Source organism: Penicillium coprophilum, assembly GCF_028826855.1.
Source record: "Penicillium coprophilum strain IBT 35676 chromosome Unknown utg000006l_segment0_segment0, whole genome shotgun sequence".
In the NCBI taxonomy this organism is placed as follows: Eukaryota; Fungi; Ascomycota; class Eurotiomycetes; order Eurotiales; family Aspergillaceae; genus Penicillium; species Penicillium coprophilum.
Window position 1 is genome coordinate 4108080 of NW_026622725.1, and position 26494 is coordinate 4134573.

The window sequence follows — 26494 nt, forward strand, 5'->3', positions numbered from 1 at the left end:
CCGACAGGCAGCCATGTATACAGAAAGTACACGAGCCCGCCGATGCACTGCCTCAGGAATGGAGTCGACAAAAAAAAAACAAGAACATTAAGATCCATCTTGATCTCTAAAGATATAAAGATAGTGATACACTCCCACAACGCCATCCAAAGAAAGGGAAACAAAAAGGCCATTGGCACAATCCAAAGGGGAATCAAGTATCGTCTAGGCATCAGCGCGCGAGCACTTCGCAATCATGTACACAGAACCCAGAATCGGAGACCTTTACTAAAAGAAAAGGTAACATCAACGCAAAACAAAAATAAAGTGAACAGGAATTGGCATTTCACAGTTTCATGTACGTGCTGGCTAGCAATTCGATGATTGCATCTCGTTTGACTGGGTGCGCGCCATGGAACATATCACGCACCGCAACGCTCCTCTTCATCTTTGATGCGAGGTCGGATGTGTCTGATAAGGCTGAGCTGGCGGGGTCGCTGTCGTCAGCGCTGTCCGAGAGGTCACCTAGCAGCTTGCTTGTGTCGCCCCCTGACTTGAGAATGTCTGTGAGGGTTTGATTGCCGCTGAGCAGGTTGTGAACAGTGTTCTTGACCAGATCGGCGATTGGCACGTTGGCCGTCAGCGTAAGCTGTTTCATCACGTTGGTGTAGTATGGTACCAGGGTGTCGTTCCAGGTGACGGTTCGGGTTATCGTGTCCAGGGCTAAGCTGCCAGTCTTGAGGGCATTTGCCTGCGATGCGAGCACCTTTCCGAGGTTCTCGATCATTGTGTGTATGTCCAAGATTCCAGTCAAAGGGAAGACGTTGTCGCCTGGTTTGATAGTGACGTCTTTGAGGGTGGCGTTTCCAATGACGAGGTCGCCACTCTTCACATCGAGGACGATTGTGCCAATGTCGAGAGTCAATACGGATGGGTTGGGAAGCGTGGCATTCCCAATTAGATTTGTGCCGTCTTCACGGGCTGGAACGAGCCCACTGTCGGCGATCCTGAATTTCTTGAATTGATCCAGCACTGGAATGAGGTCAACTTTGGCTTCACTTCTGATTTGTTTCTTCAACTCACCTGGTGACATGATATCCTTGTCCATGGTGACCTTGGACTTGAGCACACCCAAGTACGAATTAGTTACACCTCTGACTGATAGCGCAGTCTCCTTTTCGAACACAACATTATGCACATACTCCTCCCAGGTGTCCAGGTTGGTCAGTGGCGTCTCGACCTTGCTCACACCTAGGGTAGTGTTGCCCTTGATGACTTTGCCGTCGATTGTAGCCTGGCCCCATGCATTCTTTGCTCCCGTATCGCGCACGAACAGATTTAATGTGATCGGCTCAATGCGTACTGGCAGGGCAATTTTGAGATCCAATGCCGACAACAACGTCAATTCAATTTTGTCCGGTCGCGGGTTTAGGACCGAGGCATTGACCAATACTAGGTTGGACTTATTCACAACCATCTGTGATATGGCTGGAATGGCAACCAAAAAGCTATTACCTGCAATCAGTTGTTGCTCGTCATTTGGGGGCACAATTGGGACACTCACAAGACAGGCAGGAAAATTGCCAGGAAGATGATAGTCACCAAAAGATGCAGACACCAGAATCGCTTCCAATGGCGTTGAAACTTTTCCGTACGCTTCAGCTTCCTTGTCTCCAATGATAACCCCCCGACCGACTCGATCTGTGCGAGCTGGGCACCTTCATCGTCATGCTTGGATATCAATGGGCCACGATGAATACCTAGCGTGTATTTGGCATCATCTGAAGTCAGATATGCTGGGGTATCTGTATTTTTGCCCATGATCACAATGTCGATTTGGGTCAGAAAGGGGAGGATTCCGCGTATATGTATTTTTGTGTCGAACAGACGTATGGCCCGGACTCCTTCTCCCCATACTCCGTATCTTGTACACCGAAGCGGGACCCCATGGGCAAGAAAAAGGGAATAAAGCGGGCTTTTCGGAGGAGCATTTCTCTCTTTGGCGAATGACGCAGAAGGGGGAAAGGGATCTGCAGTTCAGGAGATGGCGATCTGCTACCAGCCGCGGCTTATTCCTAAGAAAGGCGACACTATTCACATGGGCCGAGATGATCGACATCGCCGAGAACACGATTCTTGGGGTTTCTCGGGGTTCTGCGGGGGACGTTTTCTGGGGAAGATTGCGAGAGAAAGCTGAGAGATATTAATGGGATCATATACGGCCCGTTTTTCACCTTTGACAACTCTCTAACCATGTCTATCCCTTCGTCACCCGTCTCCCCAGTGGACGAAAAGTCCCTCAACGATCTTCCAAGTGGCTCTGACGTGACCGCAAGCAATACCACGAGCGTCTCAGGTCGTCTTCATGCCCTAGAACAGCTAGAAGTCCTCCCTAAGATGCTTCAGGAGGGCATCCTCTTTGCAGGATCTGGCGCAACGTTGCTACTGCAAGCTGCCATGCCTGGAATTCGCGACGCAGGCACCAACCATGGCGGCCACAAGGAGCTAGCTACAGAGCTCATTGATGCCCTCCAGGCCCATATCAGCTACATCTCTTGCTTGGTCTTCGGTACCCGCGACGAACGCAAGGCTCTCATCGATCTCCTGCGGGACGGTAAGCCGCCCCTGTTAGGTGGCGGTCGTTCGAATCGCTTTGCTGAGCATCCGCCGCTACAGTTGTGGATGGCGGCGACGCTGTACGCGACCGCGACCGATTTTTACCAGCGCGTCTATGGCCGCGTTGACTACGCCAGTGCCCAGCGTGCATACCGCGAGTTTACTTTACTCATGAACTGCCTAGGTGTGCCTGCGGGTACCTGGCCGGAATCTCGCCAGGCATTCTGGGCTTACTGGGATGACCAGGTCCCCCGATTGACTGTCTCAGAGGATGCAGCTCTGTTTGCCAAGGATCTTCGGGAAAGTAACGATCTGCCGCGTTGGGTGCAGTCGTTGAAGCCTTTCTTACGTGTAACTACGACCGAGATGCTGCCCCCGCGTCTGCGTGATGCCTATGGTCTGCGCTCGACGGTCACAACCCGAGCCCTTTACCGCACCTGGATGGGCTTTTCGGTCGCTCTTTATCCGGCCATGCCTGATAAATGGCGGGCATATCCATTGAAATTTTATCAAGATCGGCTTAAAGAGAAGATGAATGTGAAGTAGGAATTGGTTTTAATGTAATCTTTGTCTGTATATACCCGATCGTTATGAGATCTGACTGTTCTTATGTATTTGTTCCATTCCTTGAACTCTTGTGTCCATACACATACTCTTCTTTAACAGTGTACAATAAAACAGAATAGAACATAGTGATTGTCATGATTCATTTATTCTATTTTTCACAATGATCCTAGCACACCACCAAGAAGCTTGGAAATATCCTCGACCAGCTATATAGTGCATTAGTAGAGGGCGCAAAGCACGAAGAAAACGAGTACTACATACCGGTGTGGCATCTCCAATGAGGGTAGTTGTGTTATCGACAAAGCTCTTGGTCAACAAGCTGTGGGCATTCTTCAAGATATCCTGCAAGATATCGATATTATCGGCAGCGAGCAACTTGGCTGCACCGTCAAGGATAGTATCCAACTTGTCGATGTTTTCGGTGCTCAAGAGACCCTGAACGCCACTCAAAAGTTCTGGCAGTTCCTCCAGGAGACCACCACTGGCGACCGGGGCCGGTGCCGCGACAGGGTTGGGACGAGGCTCGGGGGCAGCTAAAGCCAAGGGGGCCAGGGCCAAAGGGAAAAGAATCCGTGAGAAACGCATTGTGTTATATTGGTGAGTTGAGGGATGGCAAAGAAGACCAAAACATCATCTTATAAGCAGGATCTATATTGTATATTCCCATATTTCTCACTGTGTACGGAAATTGTCCGAGGGCCGTTTAGGTAGTTCAGATGAGGCCGAGGGATCAGCAATGCCATGTGAGAGAGAGAGAGAAGTCGAGACCAATGGCGAATACCAGAAATATCGAGCATCTTTCCCCGCAAGCCTCTGGTATCTCTCTCCCCAGGATGTCACCTTTTTAGTGGAAGATCGTCGTGTTGATCTTTTTTTTTTCCCTGGCGAGCGACGCTTGTCTCACCAAAGTCTGATCCGCTTCGGAGAAGAGGTCCGGTTAAGTAGGGATCTACATTAGGGGGAAATATCAAAAGTCTTGTATGGTGTACGGAGTATAGGTATACTTCTTATAGTGCCACCTCGTCATCTGCGGACTTAATTTAATCTACAAGAAAAGGAAACATGTGCTTAATGCGGTCTGACCTGTAACCTGAGCTCCATATCAAAAAATTAGAAAAGCAAAAAAAAAAAAGAAAATCAGGGAAAAGTCGACTTTCATATGCAAAATGGAAACGGTCTTTTGTTCGGGATTCAAACATGTCTCGTCACAGTCATATCTAAATACGCCATTCATGTGGATCACAGAGCTAGTGCGAGTCCAAGCACTCCCAGCGCCCCCAATGCCGACACGGTCAGCCCCGTCGGCTGGGCAGCCGCACCTTGAGACGAAGTCGAGCTTGCTGACCCAGAATTGCCATCGCCCGCAGTAGCTGTCGCTGCAGCCCCCATCTTTGCCGCAGTGGGCTTGCTTTCAGACGCTGTGGCCGTCAAGGCCCCCGCAGATATCTGCGACTTGACCACGGACATGTAGTCCTTCACGTCTGAGGGGAGGGCGCTGTACCAGGCGGGAGTAGTACCCGCCTTGAATTGGCTGGCGAGGGAGCTGCGCTCTGGAGGGTTGATGAGTTCCCAGATGACGGAGACGGGCACGACCGACAAAATCTCGGGAATGAGGGACTTGGGTGGCGGCGAGATATTGGCAAAGTTCGCCGTGGCTGTGGTGTTGCCCATCATATGCTGTCTGGAAAAATATTAGTTTTGTTCCTAGAAGCTATTGGAAAGAGTCAAATACAGTGCGCTCGAGATTGCACCGAGATTGATGCCATTGTCTGAAGTGTCTCGTTGGTGATGGTGTTGAGCGCCCCAGGCCGTTCCAAGAAAGAGTAAAGCTACTGGAAGTCTCATTCTGTCAAAAGGAATAAGAGATACAATGTAGATGAGGTGTGGGAAAGAGTATGCAGTCCATTCAAATGGGGCAGGGTCTATAGTATATCAAATGCTTAACCCTCTGGTCTTGGCCTGCCGATCTATGAGAATATCTTCATTAGTCCCAAAAATGACATGCAATGTGCTGCACGGAGTACTCAAGTCACTTCCTAAATTAATTGCTAAATTAAATTTCCATCTCGGTCGTCGATCAACCTCGGTCTCACCGGGATCAGATGCCAGCGGGGAAAAAGCCCTAACGCATTGAGATCCTCGCTTCTTGCGGGGAAATTTACGATGTAGCATTGTGGAAAGAACTTGATTTGCGGATGGGAGTGTCATATCTCGAGATATCTGCTTTGAATTTTACAAGGTAGACATGAGTATCGAGATCGCCATATCTCAAGAGTCCGACAGGATGTGGTAGTAATAAGTGTTGTGGGTACTAGAGGAGAGAGAAAAGAAGAAAGCCTGTGGCTTTCAATATATGAAGGGCATTTATAGCATGAGGTCTAGCAAACAATCGATGTTAGCAATAAATATGGAAATGGGATCATATAAGACTAAGTGACCCAATAGTAAGTGGCGGTGGCCGACACGTTTCCAAAATTGAAATCAACTACAACTACATATACAGTATTACAAAAGGGTCAAGGTAGAATAAAAACGTGGCATCAATTCGGATATCATAGCAAGGCCATCGTAAAAGTCGTGATAGTAAAACAAGTGTGACTCAGAAAGAAAAACTGGACTCAAGAGGTCATCAAAGTCAAGCTTAAACACCGCCCTTCTTGGCCATGTCGGCCTCAGCACCCCGCTGGCGGACCTTGCCCTCATCATGGATATCACGGTACTTCTCCTCCTCAGTGCGGTTACCAGTGACAGCGGCACCAATGGAACCAAGGGTACCCTGGGCGCGGTTCTGAATGCCCTCACCCCAGTCCTTGAGTTGGCCCTTGGCCTCTTGCTCCTTACCCGCGGCGTTTTGCTCCGCTCCAGTGCGGCGCAGGTTCTCGTTTCCGATCATGTTGCCGACGGACTCCTTGGCAGAGCCGATGGTCTGGTCCCAAGATCCAGTGTCGCGCTTGGGATCATCTTTGGCAACGGCTCCAGTGTTGGGGTCGGCGGTGAAGGGGCCCAACTTGGCGGTGGTGTGGGAAGCTTCATTTTCAGCTTTGCCTTCCTCGCGCTTAAGTTCACCCTTGGCCTAAGATGAATTAGTGTTGGAAATTTGGAATGGTGTTGGAGACTAGAATGAATGCTTACCTGAGTGGAGGAATCGCCGGTCACAGCACCCATGGCACGCTGAGCGAGACCAGTGGCTTGGTCAAGGTAGGACTGACCAGTGGAAGCATTGCCGGTATTGTCAGACATGATGAATTTGATGAAATTTGAATGGTAATGGTAGAGATAAGAGATGGTAGAGATCAGAGATCAGGGATGATTGATGTAGGAAGTGGTTGTAGGGAAGAATGGAAGGTAAGACAGGAATATCCCTCATATATATACGCCATGTTATACAAGCCACATGTTCTAGTGCCTTCTCCAATCTGATCTTCCAAGATTGAGGTTCTACAAAATTGTCATGATAAGTTACGTCATTGAGGTGATGTCATATCACGTGGATATTCTAGATGATGTCACGTCACGTGGATGTCACGTCTCTGTCTGAATGACGCTGTTTCCATTCACATCGCCCAAGGGATCCCGTCATCATAGGTCAGACCTTCTAGGTGATATTGGAAGTTTCTACGATATTGTATACAGATCCATGATGATATTGTCCACACAACCCGAATATCCAGACAGGTGGAATGTATTTCAAAGTGACTGACCAGTTCAAAAACATATGTGCAAGTACCCAAACACCAAGTCGCCGCGTACGGCGGACATAAATCTCACATGCAATGCCACGCTCGAAGAAAGACCAGAAAGAAAAGTATTTGAACTACCAGTGACAAATTCCGCCCTCGTTTTCATCAGCTGTCCATGTGCCACACAGGCCGACCACCTCGAGATGACCATCGGGTTGTTCGCCAACCTTGCTCAGCGAAGCAAAGTTCTTGTCGGCAGGGCCGTTGCTCAGCAACCGTCGCGCCCAGGCATCGATAGCCGGCTCCCCAGTCTCATCTCGAGCTTGTTTCAGGAATGGAATGAGTGCCGTACCACCGGTACCCCGCAGCTTCTTCTTGTCAGCCGGAGTCGCGGTTGCAAGGTTTGTCACTGCTGTGGGGGTTGGATTCGTTGATCGAGAAGGCTGACGTGCGCTGCGGGACTGTAGGATAATATAGCGGGACACTATAGTGATATGCTTATCGCGTAGCACACGCAGCATGGCTAGACAGGCATCGTAGGCGATACATAGCGCAGAGTCTCCGCGTCTCGCCTCGACAAAGGGGCGGATGTTTGCTACCGAGTCAATCTGCTCCAGGAATCGTCGGTGTGGGCCCGGCATGTAGGTGCGCATTTCGTGGATGAAGCTGTTTCGTGATTTGATGCCGTCAGTGCTCTGTTCATCGCTGCGACTGGTCCCAGTTGGTCGGTGTTCCACTCCGAGGATAATATCGAAGAATTGGATGAGTGAGCTTTGAGCATTGCTGCCCCCGCCATATTGCCGGTACTCGAGAGTGTGGCCATCGTCGTACAATAGCCCATTTGGCAATCCGGCATCCGACATGTTTTTACTTCCAGCTAAATAAGGGCGTATACGGTTGTAGAAGACATATGGATCGCAGTTTTCATACATCCTCTGTAGTAACGTGCTGGTCTCATCGATGGTTTCTGCTAGTCGTTGCAAGCACTCGGTTACGATCTGGCTATTTCCTGTGCGGGCGGCCGTGATAGCCCGGAGCATCAGAGGGATAGCAGGGGCCCCCCGTGCTTCTATGGCGACGGAAATGAGGTAGAACCATTGTTCATCTAGAGATCCAGTGAAGGTTTGCAGACAAGCTAGGTTATCCAAGTTGGTGGCAGGCTCGTCGGCGAAGACGGGTTTATAATTCCACAGGCAGACTCCCGCGTAGGTAGCCACGGGGGGTAATTCGAGTCGTTCACAGACTTTGAACAAAGGCACTGTCAGTTGAGGTGGAATCCTCTGGGGAAGATGTTAGTATACGGTTCCATACTTTGAACCAATAGGAAGGGTTCCTACCTCTGTGGGCGAATCGCCACTCCAGACATAACCGTGTAGTATGAATACCAGTACGACATATGCACGACGCCACTCAGCCTCGGTCCGTAGGTGTATGACAGAGAGTAGAGGGAGATGATCCACCATCGATTGTAGACGTTTACTCAATATCAATGGGTGCAGATTCCCAATGATCATCTCCCAGTCAGCGTAGTAAGGATCGGGGAGGACCTCTAGGGGTAGCTCTGGGGAGAGGAAACCGTAGTCGGAAGTCACTCCGAACTCGGCAGGATTTGGCACCGGAGGCAACATTTGAAAAGGATACTTTGCGACTGTCTAAATCTCCGAGTGACAGATTGATATGATTCAGGAATTTCAAGATAGGATGCAAAGGAACAAATCGTTAAGAGAATTATCTGGGATTATAGCAGAGAGAGAAAGAGAAAGAGAGAGAGAGAGAGAAAGAGAGAGAGAGGGATCAGGAACAGTCCGGGTATCCCAAAAAGGTATGCGGATGATGACGGAAGATGGAAAATGATTAAGATTTGACAACTTCCTATAGATTTCCGAGTCTTCTGAAGGGTCAGAATTTTCCATAGGCAAAGCACGTAATTTCACCGGGGATCCCTGGAAGGTAAAGTGACACGATGTAGTTAATAATGAAAAGAGAGATAGGATAATAGGGAACGGGGGATTGTTTTTTTTTAGAGGCCCTTGGGGCAGTTTTAGAGGGCAGATCCAGATTCCAGCAGGTAGATCAGGCAGGTAGAGGCCCTCCAGTTCCCAGGGAAGAGAAGAGAAGAGACTTAGGTACAGTTTATATGGCTATACAATCAAAGGCCGTGCCAAGAAGGATTGGGTGCATCCGCGAGGCCCAAGTGGAGTGGAATTTAAGCGAAAAATAAATTGAGTGCGAGACAAAGGGCCCAACGAGCGCAACGACACGGGTAAAATGGGCCCGGACACGCATTCTCGGGCAATTTCGCTCGTTTCGCTCTTTTCGCCTATTTTGGCTTCGAATTCGCTTCACTCACGCTCCTCCGGATCGTCCTGGATCCCGGGGGAACCTACAGATGGCTGCACTTTATATTCAACCTCTATTGGACATTTAATATTCGACAGTGAGATGTGTCGACTTGCGATATTCAAATACTTAGGTAGTCAACGAATTTCTCATTTGGTCTACTAATATTAGGTAAGGCATCGATGATTACTAAAGGCACTCCGAGGTCACTGCCGAGGTACAGACCGACATAAAAATACTATAGCTGTCAACGGTATAAACGATCGTTTCTGCTTTGTGTCACAATCGCCTACATATATGCATGCAATGCTCGGCATATAATCATGGCAACATATTTCAATTGAGTCTAGACAAACCAGGCCACGGATTGTAGGATTGTAGTACAACGCTTGCAATGCCAAGCTCATAGCTCAGATCGAGGATTGAGACTGCCACAAGAGCGATCCCAGAGCTGAGAGGCAAGACAGCGGGGGTCGTGTTATTCAAAGCGAGATTGGTCAAGGTTGGCTCTATCGCCGATGGTGTAGCCGTCTGACATGCAGAGTGGGAGCGAGGAGAGGTACCATCGAAGCTGAACCGTGGCCATCTATATGTGCTCAGCCCCACACGACAGTGGTTGGCAAATGCAATCCCAGCTCCAAGCAAATGGATTATCCTACACAATTCCTACCATTGATCCTGGAAGGCATTACCTTGCATGTATCGGCTGACTGCAACTTCCCTGGCAGATGAAGCGATCGAGGACAGCATGGTATAGATACCTCCAAGTGGGCACATACTGACTCAATCGGTTTCTCCACGGGCATACATATTAGATCACGTACAATCAAGTCGTGAACATAGCTGATCAGGGGCTGTAGTCAATAATGGAGCGGCACCAGAGGGAAGAGCAAGGGCACTGACCATCATGGCTGGTGCTTTATGGAATCTGCCGAGACCTTGATGCTTGGAAGAAGGTGCCCAGATGTTCATATAGAGACAATGGTGCCCATCGCAGTTCTTGAACTGGGGGCTCGGCATAATGAATTCCAAGAAACGCCCGTACCGTGTGTGCAGAGTTGTTATATATCCCATTCAACGTACCGGAGGAAGTCACGACTCGAAGCTCAGAGGGTGGAAGACCAGCCACAGTAACCACATTACTCCCAAAGGCACAAAGGATGAGAAATATATGCATCGTGTAGCGCCTTTCTGTCCAGCTTGGAGGTTTCTTTTGCTATGACCAAGGCCATCTTAAACAAGTCGCCCATGGACTCGCGGTACATAGAGTATTTGACTTCTTTGCACAGAATAGAGACACTTTTTGGACGGGGGTTTCGGGGCCCGGGAGAAATGGTTACTTATGAAAACTTTGCTTTTCACTCCAGGGTTTCATCACATGAAGTTAGGAAACTTGCTCCAATGTCATTGATGACACTGGGAACAAGATGATGACTTACGACGCATCAAAGAGAAAGGTAGAGAGTAGTTAATTGCGAGGTGATTATTCTCAGTCTGTACAAATCCGATGTTGTTACACTTCAACGCCGTCCCTAATGGGCCTTTTTTCTCGAAAAATCAAAATTAATGCGATCAGTGCTGACTCCATTCGATCGTGTTCAGATCAATTCCCTCCTGCACCAATTCCCAAAGCGGACTCAGTTCACGCAAGAAAGACACACGAGCCTGGACAGCCTTGAGAACGTAGTCAATCTCCTCGTCCGAGGTGAATCGACCGATACCGAAACGGATACTGCTGTGGGCACTCTCGTCGCTGCTACCCAGGGCACGCAGCACGTAGCTAGGCTCCAGAGAGGCTGAGGTACAGGCACTGCCCGATGATAGCGCAATGTCGTTGAGGGCCATCAGGAGGGATTCACCCTCAACGTAGGCAAATGAAATATTCACGCAGCCAGGGTAGTGATGCTCGGGGTCACCGTTGAGTGTGGTGTGTTCCATGGCAAGGAGACCTTCACTCAGACGCTTCGACAGGCGATTGATGTGCTTGGTGTCATACTGTTCAACCGGTCGATTAGCATGTCATGTTTCGAACACGAAAAGAAGAATTGAGAAACGAAATCTTACCTCCATATCCTGGGCGGCAATTCGGCAAGCCTCGCCAAAACCCACTGCCAAATGAGGAGCCAAGGTGCCACTACGTAGACCTCTTTCCTGTCCACCACCGGTGATGAGAGGATCGAGACGGACACGCGGGCGACGACGCACAAAGCAGGCACCAATACCCTTGGGGCCATAGATCTTGTGGCTGGAGATGGACATCAAATCGATGTTCAGCTTATTCACATCCAATGGGATCTTTCCAACAGCCTGCGCACCGTCAGTGTGGAAGAAGACCTTCTTGGACCGGCAGAGGCGGCCAATCTCCTCCATTGGCTGGATGACACCAATCTCATTGTTGACAGCCATGACACTGACAATGCAAGTCTCCGGGCGCATGGCCGCCTCAAGATCCGACATGCGAATCAAACCGTTGCTCTGAACCGGCAAGTAGGTCACCTCAAAGCCTTCATCCTGCAAGTGTCGGCAGCTGTCGAGCACACACTTGTGTTCAGTTTGGGTGGTGATGATGTGGTTCTTCTTTCCTGAGCGACCAAAGAACCGCGCCACACCCTTCAAGCTCATATTGTTGCTCTCGGTCGCACCACTTGTAAAGATGATCTCCTTGGGGTCCGCTCCAATCAGCTTGGCGATGTGCTCGCGGGCCTCCTCAACTCCCTTCTCCGACTCCCAACCGTATGCGTGTGTGCGCGAATGGGGGTTACCATAGATACCGGTGAGGTAAGGAAGCATGGTATCGAGAACGCGGGGGTCCAGAGGTGTAGTGGCTTGCATATCGAGGTAAATGGGCCGGGTGCCCTGGTCCATAACGGTAGCCTGCTTCAGAATGCCAGCCGAGGGGCTCATCGCGGCATCGCCGGAGGTTGCCGAGCCGGGCAGCTTGACATTGGAAGGTGCCATATGGGCCTTATTCATGAATGACTTTTGTTCCTCTTTGATGGCAGTCTCGATGTTAACCTGAGCTTGGTCAACTTTTGTCTCGGTGACATAAGACCGAGCGCGCATGCCGGTGGCGAGAACTCGAGGAGCTCGAGAACCATAGGTTGTAAGGCGCCTGGAGAAGGCAGATGCCTGTCTCCAAGCAGCAGGAGCAGCACTTGTCATTGTGAAGATGATGCCACGATATGTTTGAAAGTGGGATGGAGAAGGAAACACCCCGACTTTTTGTTATCTGCATCTCCCAATGACTAAAGATCTCGGGGATTTCCTAATTGAGTTTATCCGAGATGCCTAAGGCAACTCGGAGGTATAAGGTTCCCCTTTCAGTCTTCATCCAGGACTTATATCATATCCTTCCCTTTACAACAATGATTCTGATTTTTTTATTTGAACTGATACCTTTTGGATGTTCACTCTCATCCAATTGCCAAGTCACTCCACACAAAGACATGGCCCAATGATGATCATCTGACTGGGGTCTCTCATTTGACCGTTCCTACGATTTTCTCGGGTAAGGCGGCCGGGGAAAGAGAACCCTGGGGATCGTATAAGCCCACGGAGGATATATTCGACTATCATAACTAATTTATACTCCGTATAGTGGAGAGGATTTGGGTACATATGTACGGAGTACGGAGTACGTTGGAGTATGTTGCAGTATGTTGCAGTATGTTGTACAGAGTACGTCCAGGGATACCCCATAGTAATTCAGGTGCCTAAGATAATGCGCCACATAATCATAAGGCAGAGCAATTAGCGTAAAAAATAGTTCCAAATAGTACAGAATATAGTACCAAATCGCAAGTATAAAATAGTGTACAGCCACAATGGACATCAGCTCCGAGTCTTATGTCATTGAAAAGGTTCAGGTTTCCCCCCACCTTGGCACTTTCCTTCTTCTCTACTACTCTCCATCACATCATGAGTTTCAAAGGTTTCCAGAAGAGCCTTGTGCGTGCGCCACAGCAGTTCAAGGTCAAGTTCAATATCGGTGAACATACCAAGGATGCTGTCTATAGCGATGCCGAACGCCGCTTTGATGAACTTGAGAAAGAGACCAAGAAGCTACACGATGAATCTAAGAAATACTTTTCTGCCATTAACGGTGTGTAATTCGATCTCTCAATCCATCTTTATTCCCTTGAAATACTGACTGCGTGCGCAGGTATGTTGAGCCACCAAATTGAATTCTCCAAAGCCGTTGCCGAAATCTACAAACCCATCTCCGGTCGCGCCTCCGATCCCACCTCCTACCAATTTGAAGGGAATGCCGAGGGTATCCAAGCCTGTGAGGAATATGAAGTTATCGTTAAAGAACTGCAAGAGGCCCTGGCGCCCGAGTTGGAGATGATCAACAGCCGCATCATTAGCCCTGCCGACCAGCTCCTCGAGGTGATCAAGGTAATTCGGAAGGTTGCGGTGAAGCGTGATCACAAGAAGCTGGACTTTGACCGTCACAATGCCTCACTGAAGAAGCTGGAAGAGAAGAAGGACAAATCGCTCAAAGACGAAAAAGCACTATACAAAGCCGAGAACGATGTTGAGGTGTCAACCCAGGAATTCAACTATTACAATGATTTGCTGAAGGATGAACTGCCCAAGTTGTTCGCCCTCGAAGCCGAGTTCATCCGCCCGCTCTTCCAGTCCTTCTACTATATGCAACTCAACGTCTTCTACACTCTCCACGAACGAATGCAGGGCATGAACATCAGCTATTTCAATCTGGAACTCGATGTTGAAGAGGCCTTTGAGCAGAAGCGCGGCAATATCAAGGAACAAGCAGAGGCTCTTACCATCGTGCACTACAAAACCCAAGGTCCCCGCCGCACTGGATCCAAACTGAACCCTCTGGGGAAGGGAGCCGACAGCAAGAGCTCCATTGGCCGAGGCCGCTCCAGCTCCACGGCCACTGATGACAACCCTCCACCACCTTATTCATCTGCTGGTATCAGTCCCAGTCCGACAGGAAGTTTCTCTTCTGCCGCGAAGAGCAAGCCCGCCCCGCCTCCTCCACGGGCGAAGCCGTCCCATCTCAGTAAGCCAGTTGAGACTGTCACCGCTCTTTATGACTACGAGGCTCAGGCGCACGGTGATCTGGGATTCTCGGCGGGTGACATTATCGAGATTGTCCAGCGCACCGAGAATACCAATGAATGGTGGACTGGGCGAATTGCGGGTCGGGAGGGCCAGTTTCCGGGTAAGTATTTCAGTCCTTTTATATTGAATTCTGCTAACATTTAACATAGCTAATTACGTGCAATTGAATTAAACCCTGGGGCATCATTAACTTTCCTCCTTTTTTTCTTTTGCTCTGGCGCACATGTGGTTCTGAACATAGAGCGTTTGGCCTGTAAATATTTTGTGTCTTCTTCCTTCTCATTGTTAATTCACCTGGCTGCTCACAGTCTATCTCCGGTAAATTGGCTACATCACTTGCCCAAGTCTCATACGCATACTAATTTTCCATGGGTATATTCGGCTTCTTTGCTATCAAGATTCCTTTCGAAGTTTTAAGGCAGAGTTGGTCTTTCAATTTAGACATATATGAATGGAAAAAAAGCAGCATTCGAAACTATATGAAGCCTTTTGCTCTTTCCGGTTCATCTAGTTTCGTAGATCTACAATGGATTCAGATCCCCATGGTGCAATGCAACTACAACTCTTGAAACCAATAATGAAAAATGAATTTGGCTTGGTATTAAGAATATCTCTACACTGTGCGGATTGAGATAAAGGGAATGTTTAATCTGTATAAGATTTTCCAAGAGAAGAGAGAAGAATGTACATGTAAAGTCGGTTTCTGGCCAGGATCCTGTACATCGGAATGAGAGGGGAGGTCTTTGGATTGCCGAGCGCTATATCCCATCACACCATCGAATTGTTCCTTTGGACTCGATCAATCGAAATATTGTGTTCAACTGCGATTCCATAGAAAGCATCGGTGTCTCGCGAGTTGTATGAGCCCTTGGTCATAGTGTGGTCCGAGTAGCACAGAGTCTGCGCAGCAGTCATGGCAGACAGGCTTGTTGGACTATCCTTTGTTGGAGACAGTATACTGTCGGCACCGCCGACAAGGCTCCGCCATAAGTTGCGTCGGCGTGGATGATCCTGGCTTCCAGCACGTCGTGCGTGCTCGAGGGCAGCGCCGGCCCAGATGGACGAGAGTGGGAGTGAGATGACGACCAGGGTCACCACGTTGGAGGTCAGTTCTGGCACAATGATGTAGTACTGGATGATGGAGAAGATGGCCGGGACAACCATAGTCTGGCAGCCCATGACGAAGATAACTTTCATCGGGCCGAATTCACGCACCCCGAGTCGGCGGCGCTGCTTGATGGCGAATCCAAGTTTGGTGACAAAGATGACACAGAAGAAGCAGATGCTGACGGTGACGCTGATGTTGGTTGCGCTTTCTATCCACCATATCCCAGACATGTAGTTAAGTGTCATGATGGCATTGCAATTCACAATCATCCATGCACTACGAAATCCGATTGGCACTAGGGCGACCAGGATAGATAACACCAGTAAAGGGTGCCTGTATCGACGACGTAGTGTAGAACAAACCACGTGGACTTGAATCACAAGCGAAACTTCAATACAGATGATGACCAGGGTAGTGAGAACGACAGCCACGATGGAAACGGCGTATGCGGTCCACGGCACGGATGAATAGTCCCCCGAGACATATGGGTATACCTGTTCGAATGGGGTGGAAAAATGGATAAGTTGAAAAAGCAGACGGCTGCTGTTGAAGAACAAGGCCAAGCCATTCATGATAAACACGGCCGAACGGCGCTTGTCGGATTGAGTCATGAGCAGAAGAATGATCAGCAATGTGAACGACGCCCCAAACTGGCAACCGTAATTGATGCACACCCGGACGTTATACATAACAAAAACGTCCAGTGCTTTTACGGAGACATCGAACGGAGCGCCATTGCGATGACGGAAGGTGACGTTCTGGGTGAAAGGATCGAATGGAAGACTTGGAGATGTCGCCATGGCTTCGAAATTTGAAGATCGAAGGGATTGAAAGACAGGGATAGCTTCTAAGATCAAATCATTCTATATGGCAAGGATGTGATTTGAAAGCCCTTGGGCTTGTAGATAGACAATGTAGTATCCAGAGAATCAGGGTGAATAGCCAAGGTTATAGAAGCCGAGACAGACAATGGCGAAGGCAGATAATAATATCCAGATCATTTTGAGGCCTTGGAAAGAACAATCCTAAGGAAATGGGAAGAACAATATCAAATGAGACAAAGAAGTAGCCATTAAGCCGGGTGATGATGGCTGCATGAGATCGTCAGAATAGTCAGAATAGCCTTTGATCCTGTGAATATCACTGGCGTGTGAACTTTGAAGCTTGATTTTCTTTGATTTCGGGTTTCCAGGATAGAAGCCCCGAGCATTTAAAGCCATTCGAGGATTTTTCAGGATGTGTCTTGAGAGAGTCCCAGATCAAATAAGACGGTCTCCCGTTCAAGACCAATTTGGCCCATCATTTAGCGAATGTGTCTCACGACTCGAGATTTCCTGTCTTCAACTTTCAAGCTGATTTGAATGTTGTTCATCCAAGGATTAACAAAGTACCTATGTTGTAGGTAGACCTCAGGATGGTGAGGTGGAAGGTAAAGGGAAAAGGGTGACATAACACGGGACATCCACTACCTAATACTTCCTGTATACTTCCTCTATACTACACCTATCTACTATACCTATATACCCTGGTCATGGATAGCTATAGCTCCTATAGTTCTACTCTTAAGGTCCAAATATCAAAATATATTTTCATCCCTTCATCAATATTTTGCAAGGTACTTCGCCAAGAAATCGGCGGGGAAAGGAAACCTCGCGCTCACCTTTTGCATATATTCTCCTTACTATGGCGCTTCCTCAGAGGACATTGAATTGGCTATGGAGTGTCTTGTCCAAGGTTGGTCTCTCATAAATCATCCAGATCGATATAACTAAAATCTCCCAAGGATCACTATGATCCACAACAGACCTATCGCGATCCAAACCGGACTTACCACGATGTTGCCAATGCGCTCTCTCAGTACCCCTCGCTCTCCCCTCGAACAGATGTCTATAGTGAGTGCCCCTAGGTGTACTTGATGTTCTTGTTTCTGACATAAACAGCCTACGAGACAGGCTTCTCGGCCCTTCTCCTTCACCTTGTGGGCACGTTGCCGGTCACCTTCCGAGGAACGACTTACCGATTTCCCATTGCACTTTGGATTCCAAATACATACCCACGCGAGCCTCCAATTGCCTACGTGACTCCGACACAGGAAATGACTGTCCGGGTTGGGCAACATGTGACGCTGGAGGGACAGGTGTACCATCACTATCTGGCTCACTGGGCTGAAGCATGGGATGTAAGTGCTCGCAATCACATGGGTGAATGAGCCACTGACCGTTTTCTATTCACAGAGATCCACCATCGCCGATTTTCTTTCGATTCTTCAGGATGTATTTGCCAAGGAGCCTCCTGTCAAATATAGACAAGTACCACAGCCTCCACTGGAAGCTGCCCAAACACCCCCGCCGTTACCTCCCCTTCCACCCGGTGTCGGATCTCCGAGACAAGCTCAACCTCTGTCGCCGCTTGCAAGTCAGAGCCAGATTCCACCGCCACCTCCACCGAAGCCAGGCACAGCTAGCGATAATCGTCAGCAACCACAACGGCACCCGGCCGATCAATATCGATCTCCCCCACCGCTACCTCCACTCCCACCAAAAGAGCAAGGCTCTCGTCAAGCATCTTTATCCACACAATTGGCCAGCCCTGGGACCCACTCATATCAACAGTATGCGCCACCAGGCCAAACTGGAGGACCGTTAAGCAGCCCTCATCCCTTGTCACAGCCACCAGTCCATCCGCCAGTGGGGCAGCCAATGCCGCCCCAGTCGACGCAGGGTCAAGCACCGTATTACAGAAACGGCGGGGCGCCCATTCATCACGGCCCTAGGTCTAGTACATCAACCCAAGTCCCACCTCAAGTTCACCCAGCCGGGGCTCACTTGCCTCTGCAGCCGCAACTCCCCCATCAACCGCACCAGCAACCGTCTGGTCCCCCGTATCCTCAGCATTCTCCATACCCATCCAGTCATCCCCACCCACCCCCAGCAGCTCCACCAAAGGCTGACACACCCGACCTTCTAACCTCACCATTTGAAGTCGAGCTACCCTCAATCGCACCCACAGGACCAGCGCCTCCCATCCCACCAAACCCAGAGAAAGATGCACTTCTTCATGCCGTTTCCCGGACCCTGGCAGAAACCCTCCGCGCTAATGCTGCACAGTCTGATACGGCAGCTCAGTCACTCGTCTCACAGTCACGGTCCCTGCATGCCGCTATGGCCACGCTGCAGGGGGAGGTCTCGACGCTCAACGCTCTCCACGCGACTCTGCAGTCCAACACTACTGTCCTACAGCAATCCATCCATCGCGCCGATGCCACTATCGCAGACGCACAGGCTCGCTCTACATCCATCTCCACATCTAGCGCCCACGGAGACACTCCTTCCGGCCTGCCTCCAATCGATGAGGTCCTGGTCGCCCCCACCGTGGTAGGGAAACAGCTATACGATCTGGTCGCCGAGGAGCAAGGCATACAACAAGCTCTTTATGCGTTGCAGTCTGCGTTGGTCCGCGGTGTCATTGGTGTCGATTCCTGGTCGCGGCATACACGAAGTCTTGCACGTGAAGCTCTGCTCAAACGGGCATTGATTCGTAAGATCGGACGTGGAATGGGGTTAGATGAGAACGTAGCCTGAATTATCGGGCTGGGCATCGCTGACATTTCTGGTTATATATACCCTTTCTTTTTTTTCCCCCGTGTTATGAAATAGCTAGATGATTTGAAGATCTCTCTTCTTGTCTATTGACGAATCGCGATTCTGTCTCTTTCTATTTCTGGCAACATCTACAGAGTTGTTTGGTGGCAAAGCAGTCCCACTTTCCTTCCAGTGATGTCTCCAGGGATTGTTTCACTCTCGCCCATGCCAACCGATGCAAGAGCCGATCTACCTCTTATACTCCGTATAGACTAGACAGCCCTAGATGTACGGCCTCCAATACAAGCCAAGCCGCCGGATACAAGCCAGATGAATGCACTCGAATGTCTGGATTGGCTTATTTACTCTTCGCACTACATGTAGTGTCCACCAATACCTAGTTCTCAGCATATGTCACTTTCAGCCTTTGCGCCATGACATCCGAAATTGAGGGTGAATGAGCCAGAAGATATCTTCCAAGACTATTTTGCCAGCGAATACTCACTGTAAGCCTAAAATGGAAGGATTTGCCTTTCTTTGAATGAGAGAAACAGGTTAGGAGTCTATGTACATGGGGGGTCTCCGGCAATCTTGCTCTTATAGCTCCCTCTAACCTGCTGTTGTCCAAGTCATGTTCGGGGACCATGTATATAGTACATAGTAACATAGATAGTCTTGATATCATATGCCGACCAACCTAGGTAGACCAGCATGAATGAACAAAACCAAAGGTTCTCCTTCTCATGTACTACACATATATATATATATATATAAGGTGGTTACAGTTTTTTGTTTTGTTTTTCTTTGATCATCGTGCATATATATAATCGTAGATGAAAAGATATATAACAAGGTCGAATACCAAAATAAAAACATATAGGCAGATGGAGAAGTTAGTTGTCAAGCAATGAGCGTGCATTCGTCTAATAGAAGTCTTGATCTATTTGGATGGCAAGTTAAAAAGATTCCCTATCTTCGACTTGGTATGAAGGGAACATAAAAGGAGGCTGATGTCGTTTTTACCTGTTTCAGCTCCTAGCAAATTGCAATATACCGGTACGTCGATATGAAAATTCCGAAAAAGGCCCATCGAATAACATGACACCAGATTCCCATGGCAGTACGAATAAGAAGATGAAGGTATGTATGATATCCAAGATAACAGTCAATGAGAGTATAGATTCAGTCGACAGCCCAATCCCAGTGTGCCAACACTCGCTGTACGGGGCAACCGAGAAAAGGGTTCAAACATATCAAAAGGCACAAAAAGTTATGATAGGTTTCATACATACAAAGAAAACAAACTTGAGAATCACAAAAATAGAAAACCGTTGCGCCCAGTCCTAGACCTGCTCATTTCACCTCATTTGCGTCCGAGAATGGACTTTCTACCCGGACGGGGGGCGTCGGATTGCGTCCATCACTCAAGCCGGAAGCCCGACGTGAATCGCTTTGGCGATGCGAGGAACCGGTTTCCAGGTTGGCGGTGGATGATGGACGAGTGTCATCTTCGCCCGATGAGGACTCGTCAGATGTGTCAATATTTTGGTTCGGGTGATCGCTATTGGTAGCTGAGACCGCCCGACGTGTGTTGCTTTTACTCTTCTCAGGCAGCTCTTCGACCCGGTCGGCACCAGGTGCGTTGTTGGGTTGCTTCTTCTTGACCGAAGGACCACGCACCATTACCGGCTTTGCCGTTACACTGCGAGCCACACAGGAACTATTGCCCTTGACAGCCTCCGCCCGAGCGAGTTGCGCCGGGGTAATAGCCGGGACCGCCGGTGCGTCCGCCGGAGTAATCGTGACAGCAACAGGCGAGTCGTCTCCAGGGGAATTGGACCCAGCTCCTCCGTTGTGAATGCTCACCACGGCGGCACGAGTCCGCTGGATCTGCTGCGCAGGCATGGCACTGACGATGGCATCGTTACGGTAGATGGTGGTAGCCACGCTGCTGCGCAAAGTGGGGGAGATGCTCTGGTGGCCGGTGGTAGTTGTCCATGACGAGTCACGCAGGTCACCCGGCATAAAGAAGTGTTGATCGGGTGTCGCACCGGGAAGCGGTGGAACTGGTGGCATGAGGGAAGATGGGGTCTGCGGCGGGGAACGGTTGGTGACACCAGGAATGTAGGCGATTTGGATGACATTGGAGGCACGGGTTAGGACTGTAGAAGCGATGGACTGGCGTTCACTGCGAGCCGCGCCGAATGAACCGTTCTTCTCCGCCTCCTGGCGCTCCAGGCGCTTCTTGCGGATGACGAACCACCAGATCAAGAACACAATGAGGGCGATGGCAGCCACACCACCGATGACTCCACCGGCAATAGCGCCAGTGTCGGAGCTCCCCGAGCTCGAGGACGGGGAGCCGGTTGAAACGCACTTTGTGGTCGCACATTCATCACAGCTCGGGGCGGTCATTGTACATATTGATCCATCGGGACATGAGGGACAAGCGGGAGATGAGGTTTCACATTGCTTGCAGCGCTTGAAGAGGGAGCGGGCCGGCGAGAAGGCGGAATCGATGGGTTCGAGAAGCATGATGGGCTGTGATAGGTGAGGGAAATTGAGACGATGATAATAGCAACAAAAAAGACCGAATAATCTCGATCGAGCCGATCAACGGCAAGGAATGTGCAAGATAAAAGATGGAAAAAGGAGTGTAGGATGCTCAATCGGCGTCAAGTCGTGAGCGTAAGTAGATCATCAAAGCCGAGTGGGCGTAGAAAAACGAGTGTCGTGTGAGAGATCAAGATCGAGATGTGAGGGTTAAGTGCTGATCATGGTCCTTGGAATGGTCCAGACACTTTGACAGAGATTGTATACGTCAAAGACAGTGGAGATAGGGGGGGAGGGGGGAAGTTCTCGATTTGTTGACGTTGGCCGCGCGTATGAGAGGAAAACTCAGCAACTCATCAACCAGCGAACGATCAATGTGGGAGAGAATAAATTGAGGGAAAAAAAGAAGATGGAGGGAGAGGAGAGAGAAGAGAGAGAAGAGGCTTGTAGTATGTCCAAGTCGAGAGGATAATTGGGTCACGGGCCTGTATCCACGGGTGAGATACGGGGTAGTCAGGTACAGACTTGTCTTTCCATATATCTCCGATCTTTCATATATATTCCTAGGATAGCAGAATCCCAGATCAGAAAGTATATAGAATCGCACGTCGAGAGATCCCTTCAAAAGATATCAGATTGTTTCATCCCATTCTTACATCCTTACTTGGAGAGGGAATTAAGTGGACATCCTATAGGTCTGGACTCTCCCGAGGTCGGATCATCAATCTTCCAAGATTGCGTGGGACGGTGGTTCGGGTCATCTTTGTTTTGTTTGCTTCGTTTGTCCAATTTAGCTAGTTTGCTCTGTTTATGTTCAATTCCCCAACCAGGTTAGCGGCTCATTAATCTCGAACATCGTTTCCAGTGCTGGAGGAAGTTGGAGTCACTGAAATCTTATTAGATTAGGTCGGGGAAGTCACCCCAAGGAGATTTTTACAGGCTCTCTCTTTTTTTCTTTTTTCTAGTTAGAAAAAAAGTATTTGAATACTGCAGTCATTAGCCACCATATATGGACGATGGTGCTAAGCAATTTCCAGTCTAATAATAATGCGGCGTATGGAGTAAAAAAGATAATAATAGACTGGGAAATGTCTGAGATTATCACAGACGGGTCAGATTGTGATCCTGTTCTATGGGTCTCTAATAGATGTCCCAAGTGCTTTGGATCATTAGAAATATGGAATAGAGGTCAAGATGGGAGTCAGCCTGTTCAGGGTGGGAATGGGCTCTATATATCCGAATTGAACTTCTCTACGGAGTACAGCTGTTTCATCGGTGGAGCCAGTTGATTAGGTTCGGGTGTTAGTCTACCAAAAATAACAAGAAATGGTCAAAGGAAATAAATCACAAGAAATTCCGGATTAAGGATTGTTCTTTATAGGGATGGAGTATGTGTAGTATTTACATTGGATATTGTTTACTGTTTACTATCGACTATTTACTATTTCCTATTTACACACACTCCAAAATACATCTGAATACATATACTCCGTACATTTAAACATATTCAAATAAAAGAAATAGAAACATCTTAAAATTTAAAATAAAAAAATAAAGGACAGGGGAAGGACGGGGCTAAAGATTAACCCCATCTCCCCCCTTCTCTTCCTTTTTCTCCTTGACCCTTGACTCCAACCCATAATTTGCAAAGATTCTAAAACATCCCTTCCCAGCCCCGGTGGCTTTGATTATTGTTCATACATGTGCCCTGCTTAAACAGATACCCCTCTTGAAACTCCCTTTCTGATTTTCGAACCTTGGCCACATCATGGCCTACCACGGCTCTGGCTCGCACTCACCGAATTACGATGATCATCATCTGCAGGATGTGCCAGCTTCGCAGGTATGTATTCAAAGAGCGAGCCAGTCGCGCGAGCTGACGTTTGTTGCTAGTATCGTGAGGATGAGGATGCAGCTCGTGGATTATTGTCCCAACAAGGTCCTTTTGCGACACCCTTTGATGATCCACACTCGCGCGGTGTTTCTCCCCAACGTCCGGCTTCCAAGTACAGCTTGACGGAGACCTATGCAGCGGATACCGCCCCTTCTTACCACGATCCATACAGCACCGGCACCGTCTACTCTGGCCAGGAGGAAAGTACTGCAGCAGCCTTCGGGGTTCCTGGCCGAGTTGCATCGCCCTATGCCCGTAGTGAGACCTCGTCCACCGAGGCGTGGCGCCAGCGACAGGCCCCCGGGGGTGCCCCTGGTGGTGGCGGTGGTGGCTTGCGCAGATATGCTACCAGGAAGGTCAAGCTGGTGCAGGGTTCCGTCCTCAGTGTCGATTACCCCGTGCCTAGTGCCATCCAGAATGCTATCCAAGCTAAATACCGCAACGACGTGGAAGGTGGAAGTGAGGAGTTTACCCACATGAGATGTAAGTGGACCATGACGAGGGAACACACTTCAAAAGAGAGAGAGAGAGAGAGAGAGAGAAAAGAAAACAGAACTAATGAGCCTTGACAGACACCGCCGCCACTTGTGACCCGAATGAATTCACCCTCCACAATGGCTACAACCTGCGCCCCGCCATGTACAACCGTCACACGGAGCTGCTCATCGCGATTACCTACTACAACGAGGACAAGAATCTCACGGCCCGTACCTTGCACGGTGTGATGCAGAACATTCGCGACATTGTCAACCTGAAGAAATCCGAATTCTGGAACAAGGGTGGACCCGCATGGCAGAAGATTGTGGTGGCGCTGGTCTTTGACGGTATTGATCCTTGCGACAAGGATACTCTGGACGTCCTTGCGACTGTCGGTATCTACCAGGATGGCGTCATGAAGCGTGATGTTGACGGCAAAGAGACTCTGGCACATATTGTAAGTCGTCCTGGATGGGACATCAGGGCCTAAGCTGACAGAACCAGTTCGAATATACGACCCAGCTCTCCGTAACACCCAGCCAACAGCTCATCCGACCTACGGACGATGGCCCCAGTACACTGCCACCCGTACAAATGATGTTCTGTTTGAAACAAAAGAACAGCAAGAAGATCAATTCGCATCGTTGGCTCTTCAACGCTTTCGGCCGTATTTTGAACCCTGAAGTCTGCATCCTCCTCGACGCCGGTACAAAGCCTGGCCCCAAATCCTTACTGTACCTCTGGGAGGCATTCTACAACGATAAGGATCTCGGCGGTGCCTGCGGTGAAATCCATGCTATGTTGGGTAAGGGATGGCGGAACTTGATCAACCCTCTCGTGGCCGCTCAGAATTTCGAGTACAAGATCAGTAACATCTTGGATAAGCCTCTCGAGAGTTCTTTCGGCTACGTTAGTGTCTTGCCTGGTGCATTCTCAGCCTATCGATTCCGTGCAATCATGGGTCGTCCTCTTGAACAATATTTCCACGGTGATCACACGCTATCCAAGCAGCTTGGAAAGAAGGGTATTGAGGGGATGAACATTTTCAAGAAGAACATGTTCTTGGCCGAGGATCGAATTCTCTGTTTCGAGTTGGTGGCTAAAGCAGGCTCCAAGTGGCACTTGTCTTATGTCAAAGCCTCTAAGGGTGAAACTGACGTGCCTGAGGGTGCTGCTGAGTTTATCTCCCAACGTCGCCGCTGGCTCAACGGTTCTTTTGCAGCAGGAATTTACTCGCTGATGCACTTTGGCCGTATGTACAAGAGTGGTCATAACATTGTTCGCATGTTCTTCCTTCACATTCAGATGTTGTACAACATCTTCAACACCCTCCTCACCTGGTTCTCGCTGGCTTCGTATTGGCTGACCACCACTGTCATCATTGACCTGGTCGGTACACCAAGCCCCAGTAACAACAATTCAGCTTTCCCATTCGGTAAGACAGCCACGCCCATCATCAATACGATCGTGAAGTATGGATACCTCGCCTTCCTATTGCTGCAGTTCATTCTCGCTCTTGGCAACAGACCCAAGGGTTCCAAGTTCTCGTACCTCGCCTCGTTCGTGGTCTTTGGTCTCATTCAGGTCTACATTGTGGTTGATTCGATTTATCTGGTTGTTCGCGCATTCACCGGCGGCGCACCCATGGACTTTGTTACCGACAAAGGCTTGAAAGCCTTCCTCGACTCTTTCTTCGGGTCCACTGGCGCTGGTATCATTATCATTGCCTTGGCTGCCACATTCGGTCTTTACTTCGTTGCCTCCTTTATGTACGCTGACCCATGGCACATGTTCACTTCCTTCCCTGCCTACATGGTTGTTCAATCGTCCTACATCAACATTTTGAACGTCTATGCCTTCAGCAATTGGCACGATGTCTCTTGGGGCACAAAGGGTTCTGACAAGGCCGATGCACTGCCGTCAGCCACGACGACAAAGGACGAGGGTAGCAAGGAAGCAGTAATCGAAGAAATTGACAAGCCCCAAGCTGATATCGACAGCCAGTTCGAGGCAACTGTCAAGCGTGCGCTCACCCCATTCGTTGCCCCCGTGGAACACGACGAAAAGACTCTCGAGGACTCCTACAAGAGTTTCCGTACCCGCCTCGTCACTTTTTGGATCTTCAGTAATGCAATCCTGGCAGTCTGCATCACCAGCGAGTCCGTCGATAAGTTCGGCTTCACCGTGAGTGTCCCTCTCTTTCAATTCTGATTATTAGACGACTAACGTGATCATAGAATACTGCTACCAGTCGTACAGCTCATTTCTTCCAGGCTCTCTTGTGGTCCAACGCCGTCGTTGCATTGTTCCGTTTCATTGGATGCTGTTGGTTCCTGGGTCGCACTGGTATCAAGTGCTGCTTTGCGCGCCGGTAGTTCGATAGCCAGCACCAAATGTGTACCCTTTTTCATGATGCCCTGACACAATTTCCTATCTTTCTCCTTCCTAGTGATCTGTATTCTACCTAAAGATGCCCGCCTTTGTTCACTTGTTTCCCTTTTGCAATGCCAGCCAGTATGTACCTTGACGGTTACTGTGATCTTTTTTTTGTCGGACCATGCACCGGGATTACACTCGGGGTGCTATGATTATGTACTTCATATTC

The 26494-nt window shown here is 49.3% G+C and overlaps 12 protein-coding genes across 12 annotated transcripts; 4 read left to right on the forward strand and 8 right to left on the reverse strand.

The window, feature by feature from the left end:
- Positions 1 to 325: 325 nt before the first annotated feature.
- N7500_010545 (DUF3712 domain-containing protein) lies at positions 326 to 1800 on the reverse strand (the record flags this gene model as incomplete). The annotated part of the gene is made up of 2 exons (XM_056681683.1): positions 326 to 1487; positions 1544 to 1800. The coding sequence occupies 2 exons, from the start codon at positions 1798 to 1800 to the stop codon at positions 326 to 328; spliced, it is 1419 nt and encodes a 472-aa protein (XP_056529065.1).
- A 432-nt stretch (positions 1801 to 2232) lies between these two features.
- N7500_010546 (oxygenase MpaB family protein) lies at positions 2233 to 3141 on the forward strand (the record flags this gene model as incomplete). Its single annotated transcript, XM_056681684.1, has 1 exon — positions 2233 to 3141. The coding sequence occupies one exon, from the start codon at positions 2233 to 2235 to the stop codon at positions 3139 to 3141; it is 909 nt and encodes a 302-aa protein (XP_056529066.1).
- Positions 3142 to 3317: 176 nt separating this feature from the next.
- On the reverse strand, positions 3318 to 3747 carry N7500_010547 (uncharacterized protein; the record flags this gene model as incomplete). The annotated part of the gene is made up of 2 exons (XM_056681685.1): positions 3318 to 3368; positions 3424 to 3747. 2 exons carry the CDS (start codon positions 3745 to 3747, stop codon positions 3318 to 3320), a joined length of 375 nt encoding a protein of 124 aa, XP_056529067.1.
- A 654-nt stretch (positions 3748 to 4401) lies between these two features.
- On the reverse strand, positions 4402 to 5007 carry N7500_010548 (uncharacterized protein; the record flags this gene model as incomplete). The annotated part of the gene is made up of 2 exons (XM_056681686.1): positions 4402 to 4843; positions 4895 to 5007. The coding sequence occupies 2 exons, from the start codon at positions 5005 to 5007 to the stop codon at positions 4402 to 4404; spliced, it is 555 nt and encodes a 184-aa protein (XP_056529068.1).
- A 796-nt stretch (positions 5008 to 5803) lies between these two features.
- Positions 5804 to 6402, reverse strand: N7500_010549 (uncharacterized protein; the record flags this gene model as incomplete). The annotated part of the gene is made up of 2 exons (XM_056681687.1): positions 5804 to 6235; positions 6295 to 6402. 2 exons carry the CDS (start codon positions 6400 to 6402, stop codon positions 5804 to 5806), a joined length of 540 nt encoding a protein of 179 aa, XP_056529069.1.
- Positions 6403 to 6976: 574 nt separating this feature from the next.
- On the reverse strand, positions 6977 to 8470 carry N7500_010550 (indoleamine 2,3-dioxygenase; the record flags this gene model as incomplete). Its single annotated transcript, XM_056681688.1, has 2 exons — positions 6977 to 8122; positions 8180 to 8470. 2 exons carry the CDS (start codon positions 8468 to 8470, stop codon positions 6977 to 6979), a joined length of 1437 nt encoding a protein of 478 aa, XP_056529070.1.
- A 2284-nt stretch (positions 8471 to 10754) lies between these two features.
- Positions 10755 to 12344, reverse strand: N7500_010551 (IscS subfamily cysteine desulfurase; the record flags this gene model as incomplete). Its single annotated transcript, XM_056681689.1, has 2 exons — positions 10755 to 11177; positions 11247 to 12344. 2 exons carry the CDS (start codon positions 12342 to 12344, stop codon positions 10755 to 10757), a joined length of 1521 nt encoding a protein of 506 aa, XP_056529071.1.
- Positions 12345 to 13100: 756 nt separating this feature from the next.
- Positions 13101 to 14448, forward strand: N7500_010552 (amphiphysin; the record flags this gene model as incomplete). Its single annotated transcript, XM_056681690.1, has 3 exons — positions 13101 to 13284; positions 13345 to 14376; positions 14426 to 14448. 3 exons carry the CDS (start codon positions 13101 to 13103, stop codon positions 14446 to 14448), a joined length of 1239 nt encoding a protein of 412 aa, XP_056529072.1.
- A 596-nt stretch (positions 14449 to 15044) lies between these two features.
- On the reverse strand, positions 15045 to 16184 carry preB (alpha-factor pheromone receptor STE2; the record flags this gene model as incomplete). The annotated part of the gene is made up of 1 exon (XM_056681691.1): positions 15045 to 16184. The coding sequence occupies one exon, from the start codon at positions 16182 to 16184 to the stop codon at positions 15045 to 15047; it is 1140 nt and encodes a 379-aa protein (XP_056529073.1).
- Positions 16185 to 17067: 883 nt separating this feature from the next.
- On the forward strand, positions 17068 to 18965 carry N7500_010554 (uncharacterized protein; the record flags this gene model as incomplete). The annotated part of the gene is made up of 4 exons (XM_056681692.1): positions 17068 to 17118; positions 17168 to 17276; positions 17325 to 17563; positions 17619 to 18965. The coding sequence occupies 4 exons, from the start codon at positions 17068 to 17070 to the stop codon at positions 18963 to 18965; spliced, it is 1746 nt and encodes a 581-aa protein (XP_056529074.1).
- A 1353-nt stretch (positions 18966 to 20318) lies between these two features.
- On the reverse strand, positions 20319 to 21500 carry N7500_010555 (uncharacterized protein; the record flags this gene model as incomplete). Its single annotated transcript, XM_056681693.1, has 1 exon — positions 20319 to 21500. The coding sequence occupies one exon, from the start codon at positions 21498 to 21500 to the stop codon at positions 20319 to 20321; it is 1182 nt and encodes a 393-aa protein (XP_056529075.1).
- A 1786-nt stretch (positions 21501 to 23286) lies between these two features.
- chsG (chitin synthase class III) lies at positions 23287 to 26264 on the forward strand (the record flags this gene model as incomplete). The annotated part of the gene is made up of 5 exons (XM_056681694.1): positions 23287 to 23361; positions 23412 to 23895; positions 23985 to 24346; positions 24394 to 26073; positions 26127 to 26264. The coding sequence occupies 5 exons, from the start codon at positions 23287 to 23289 to the stop codon at positions 26262 to 26264; spliced, it is 2739 nt and encodes a 912-aa protein (XP_056529076.1).
- Between the last annotated feature and the right edge of the window lie 230 nt (positions 26265 to 26494).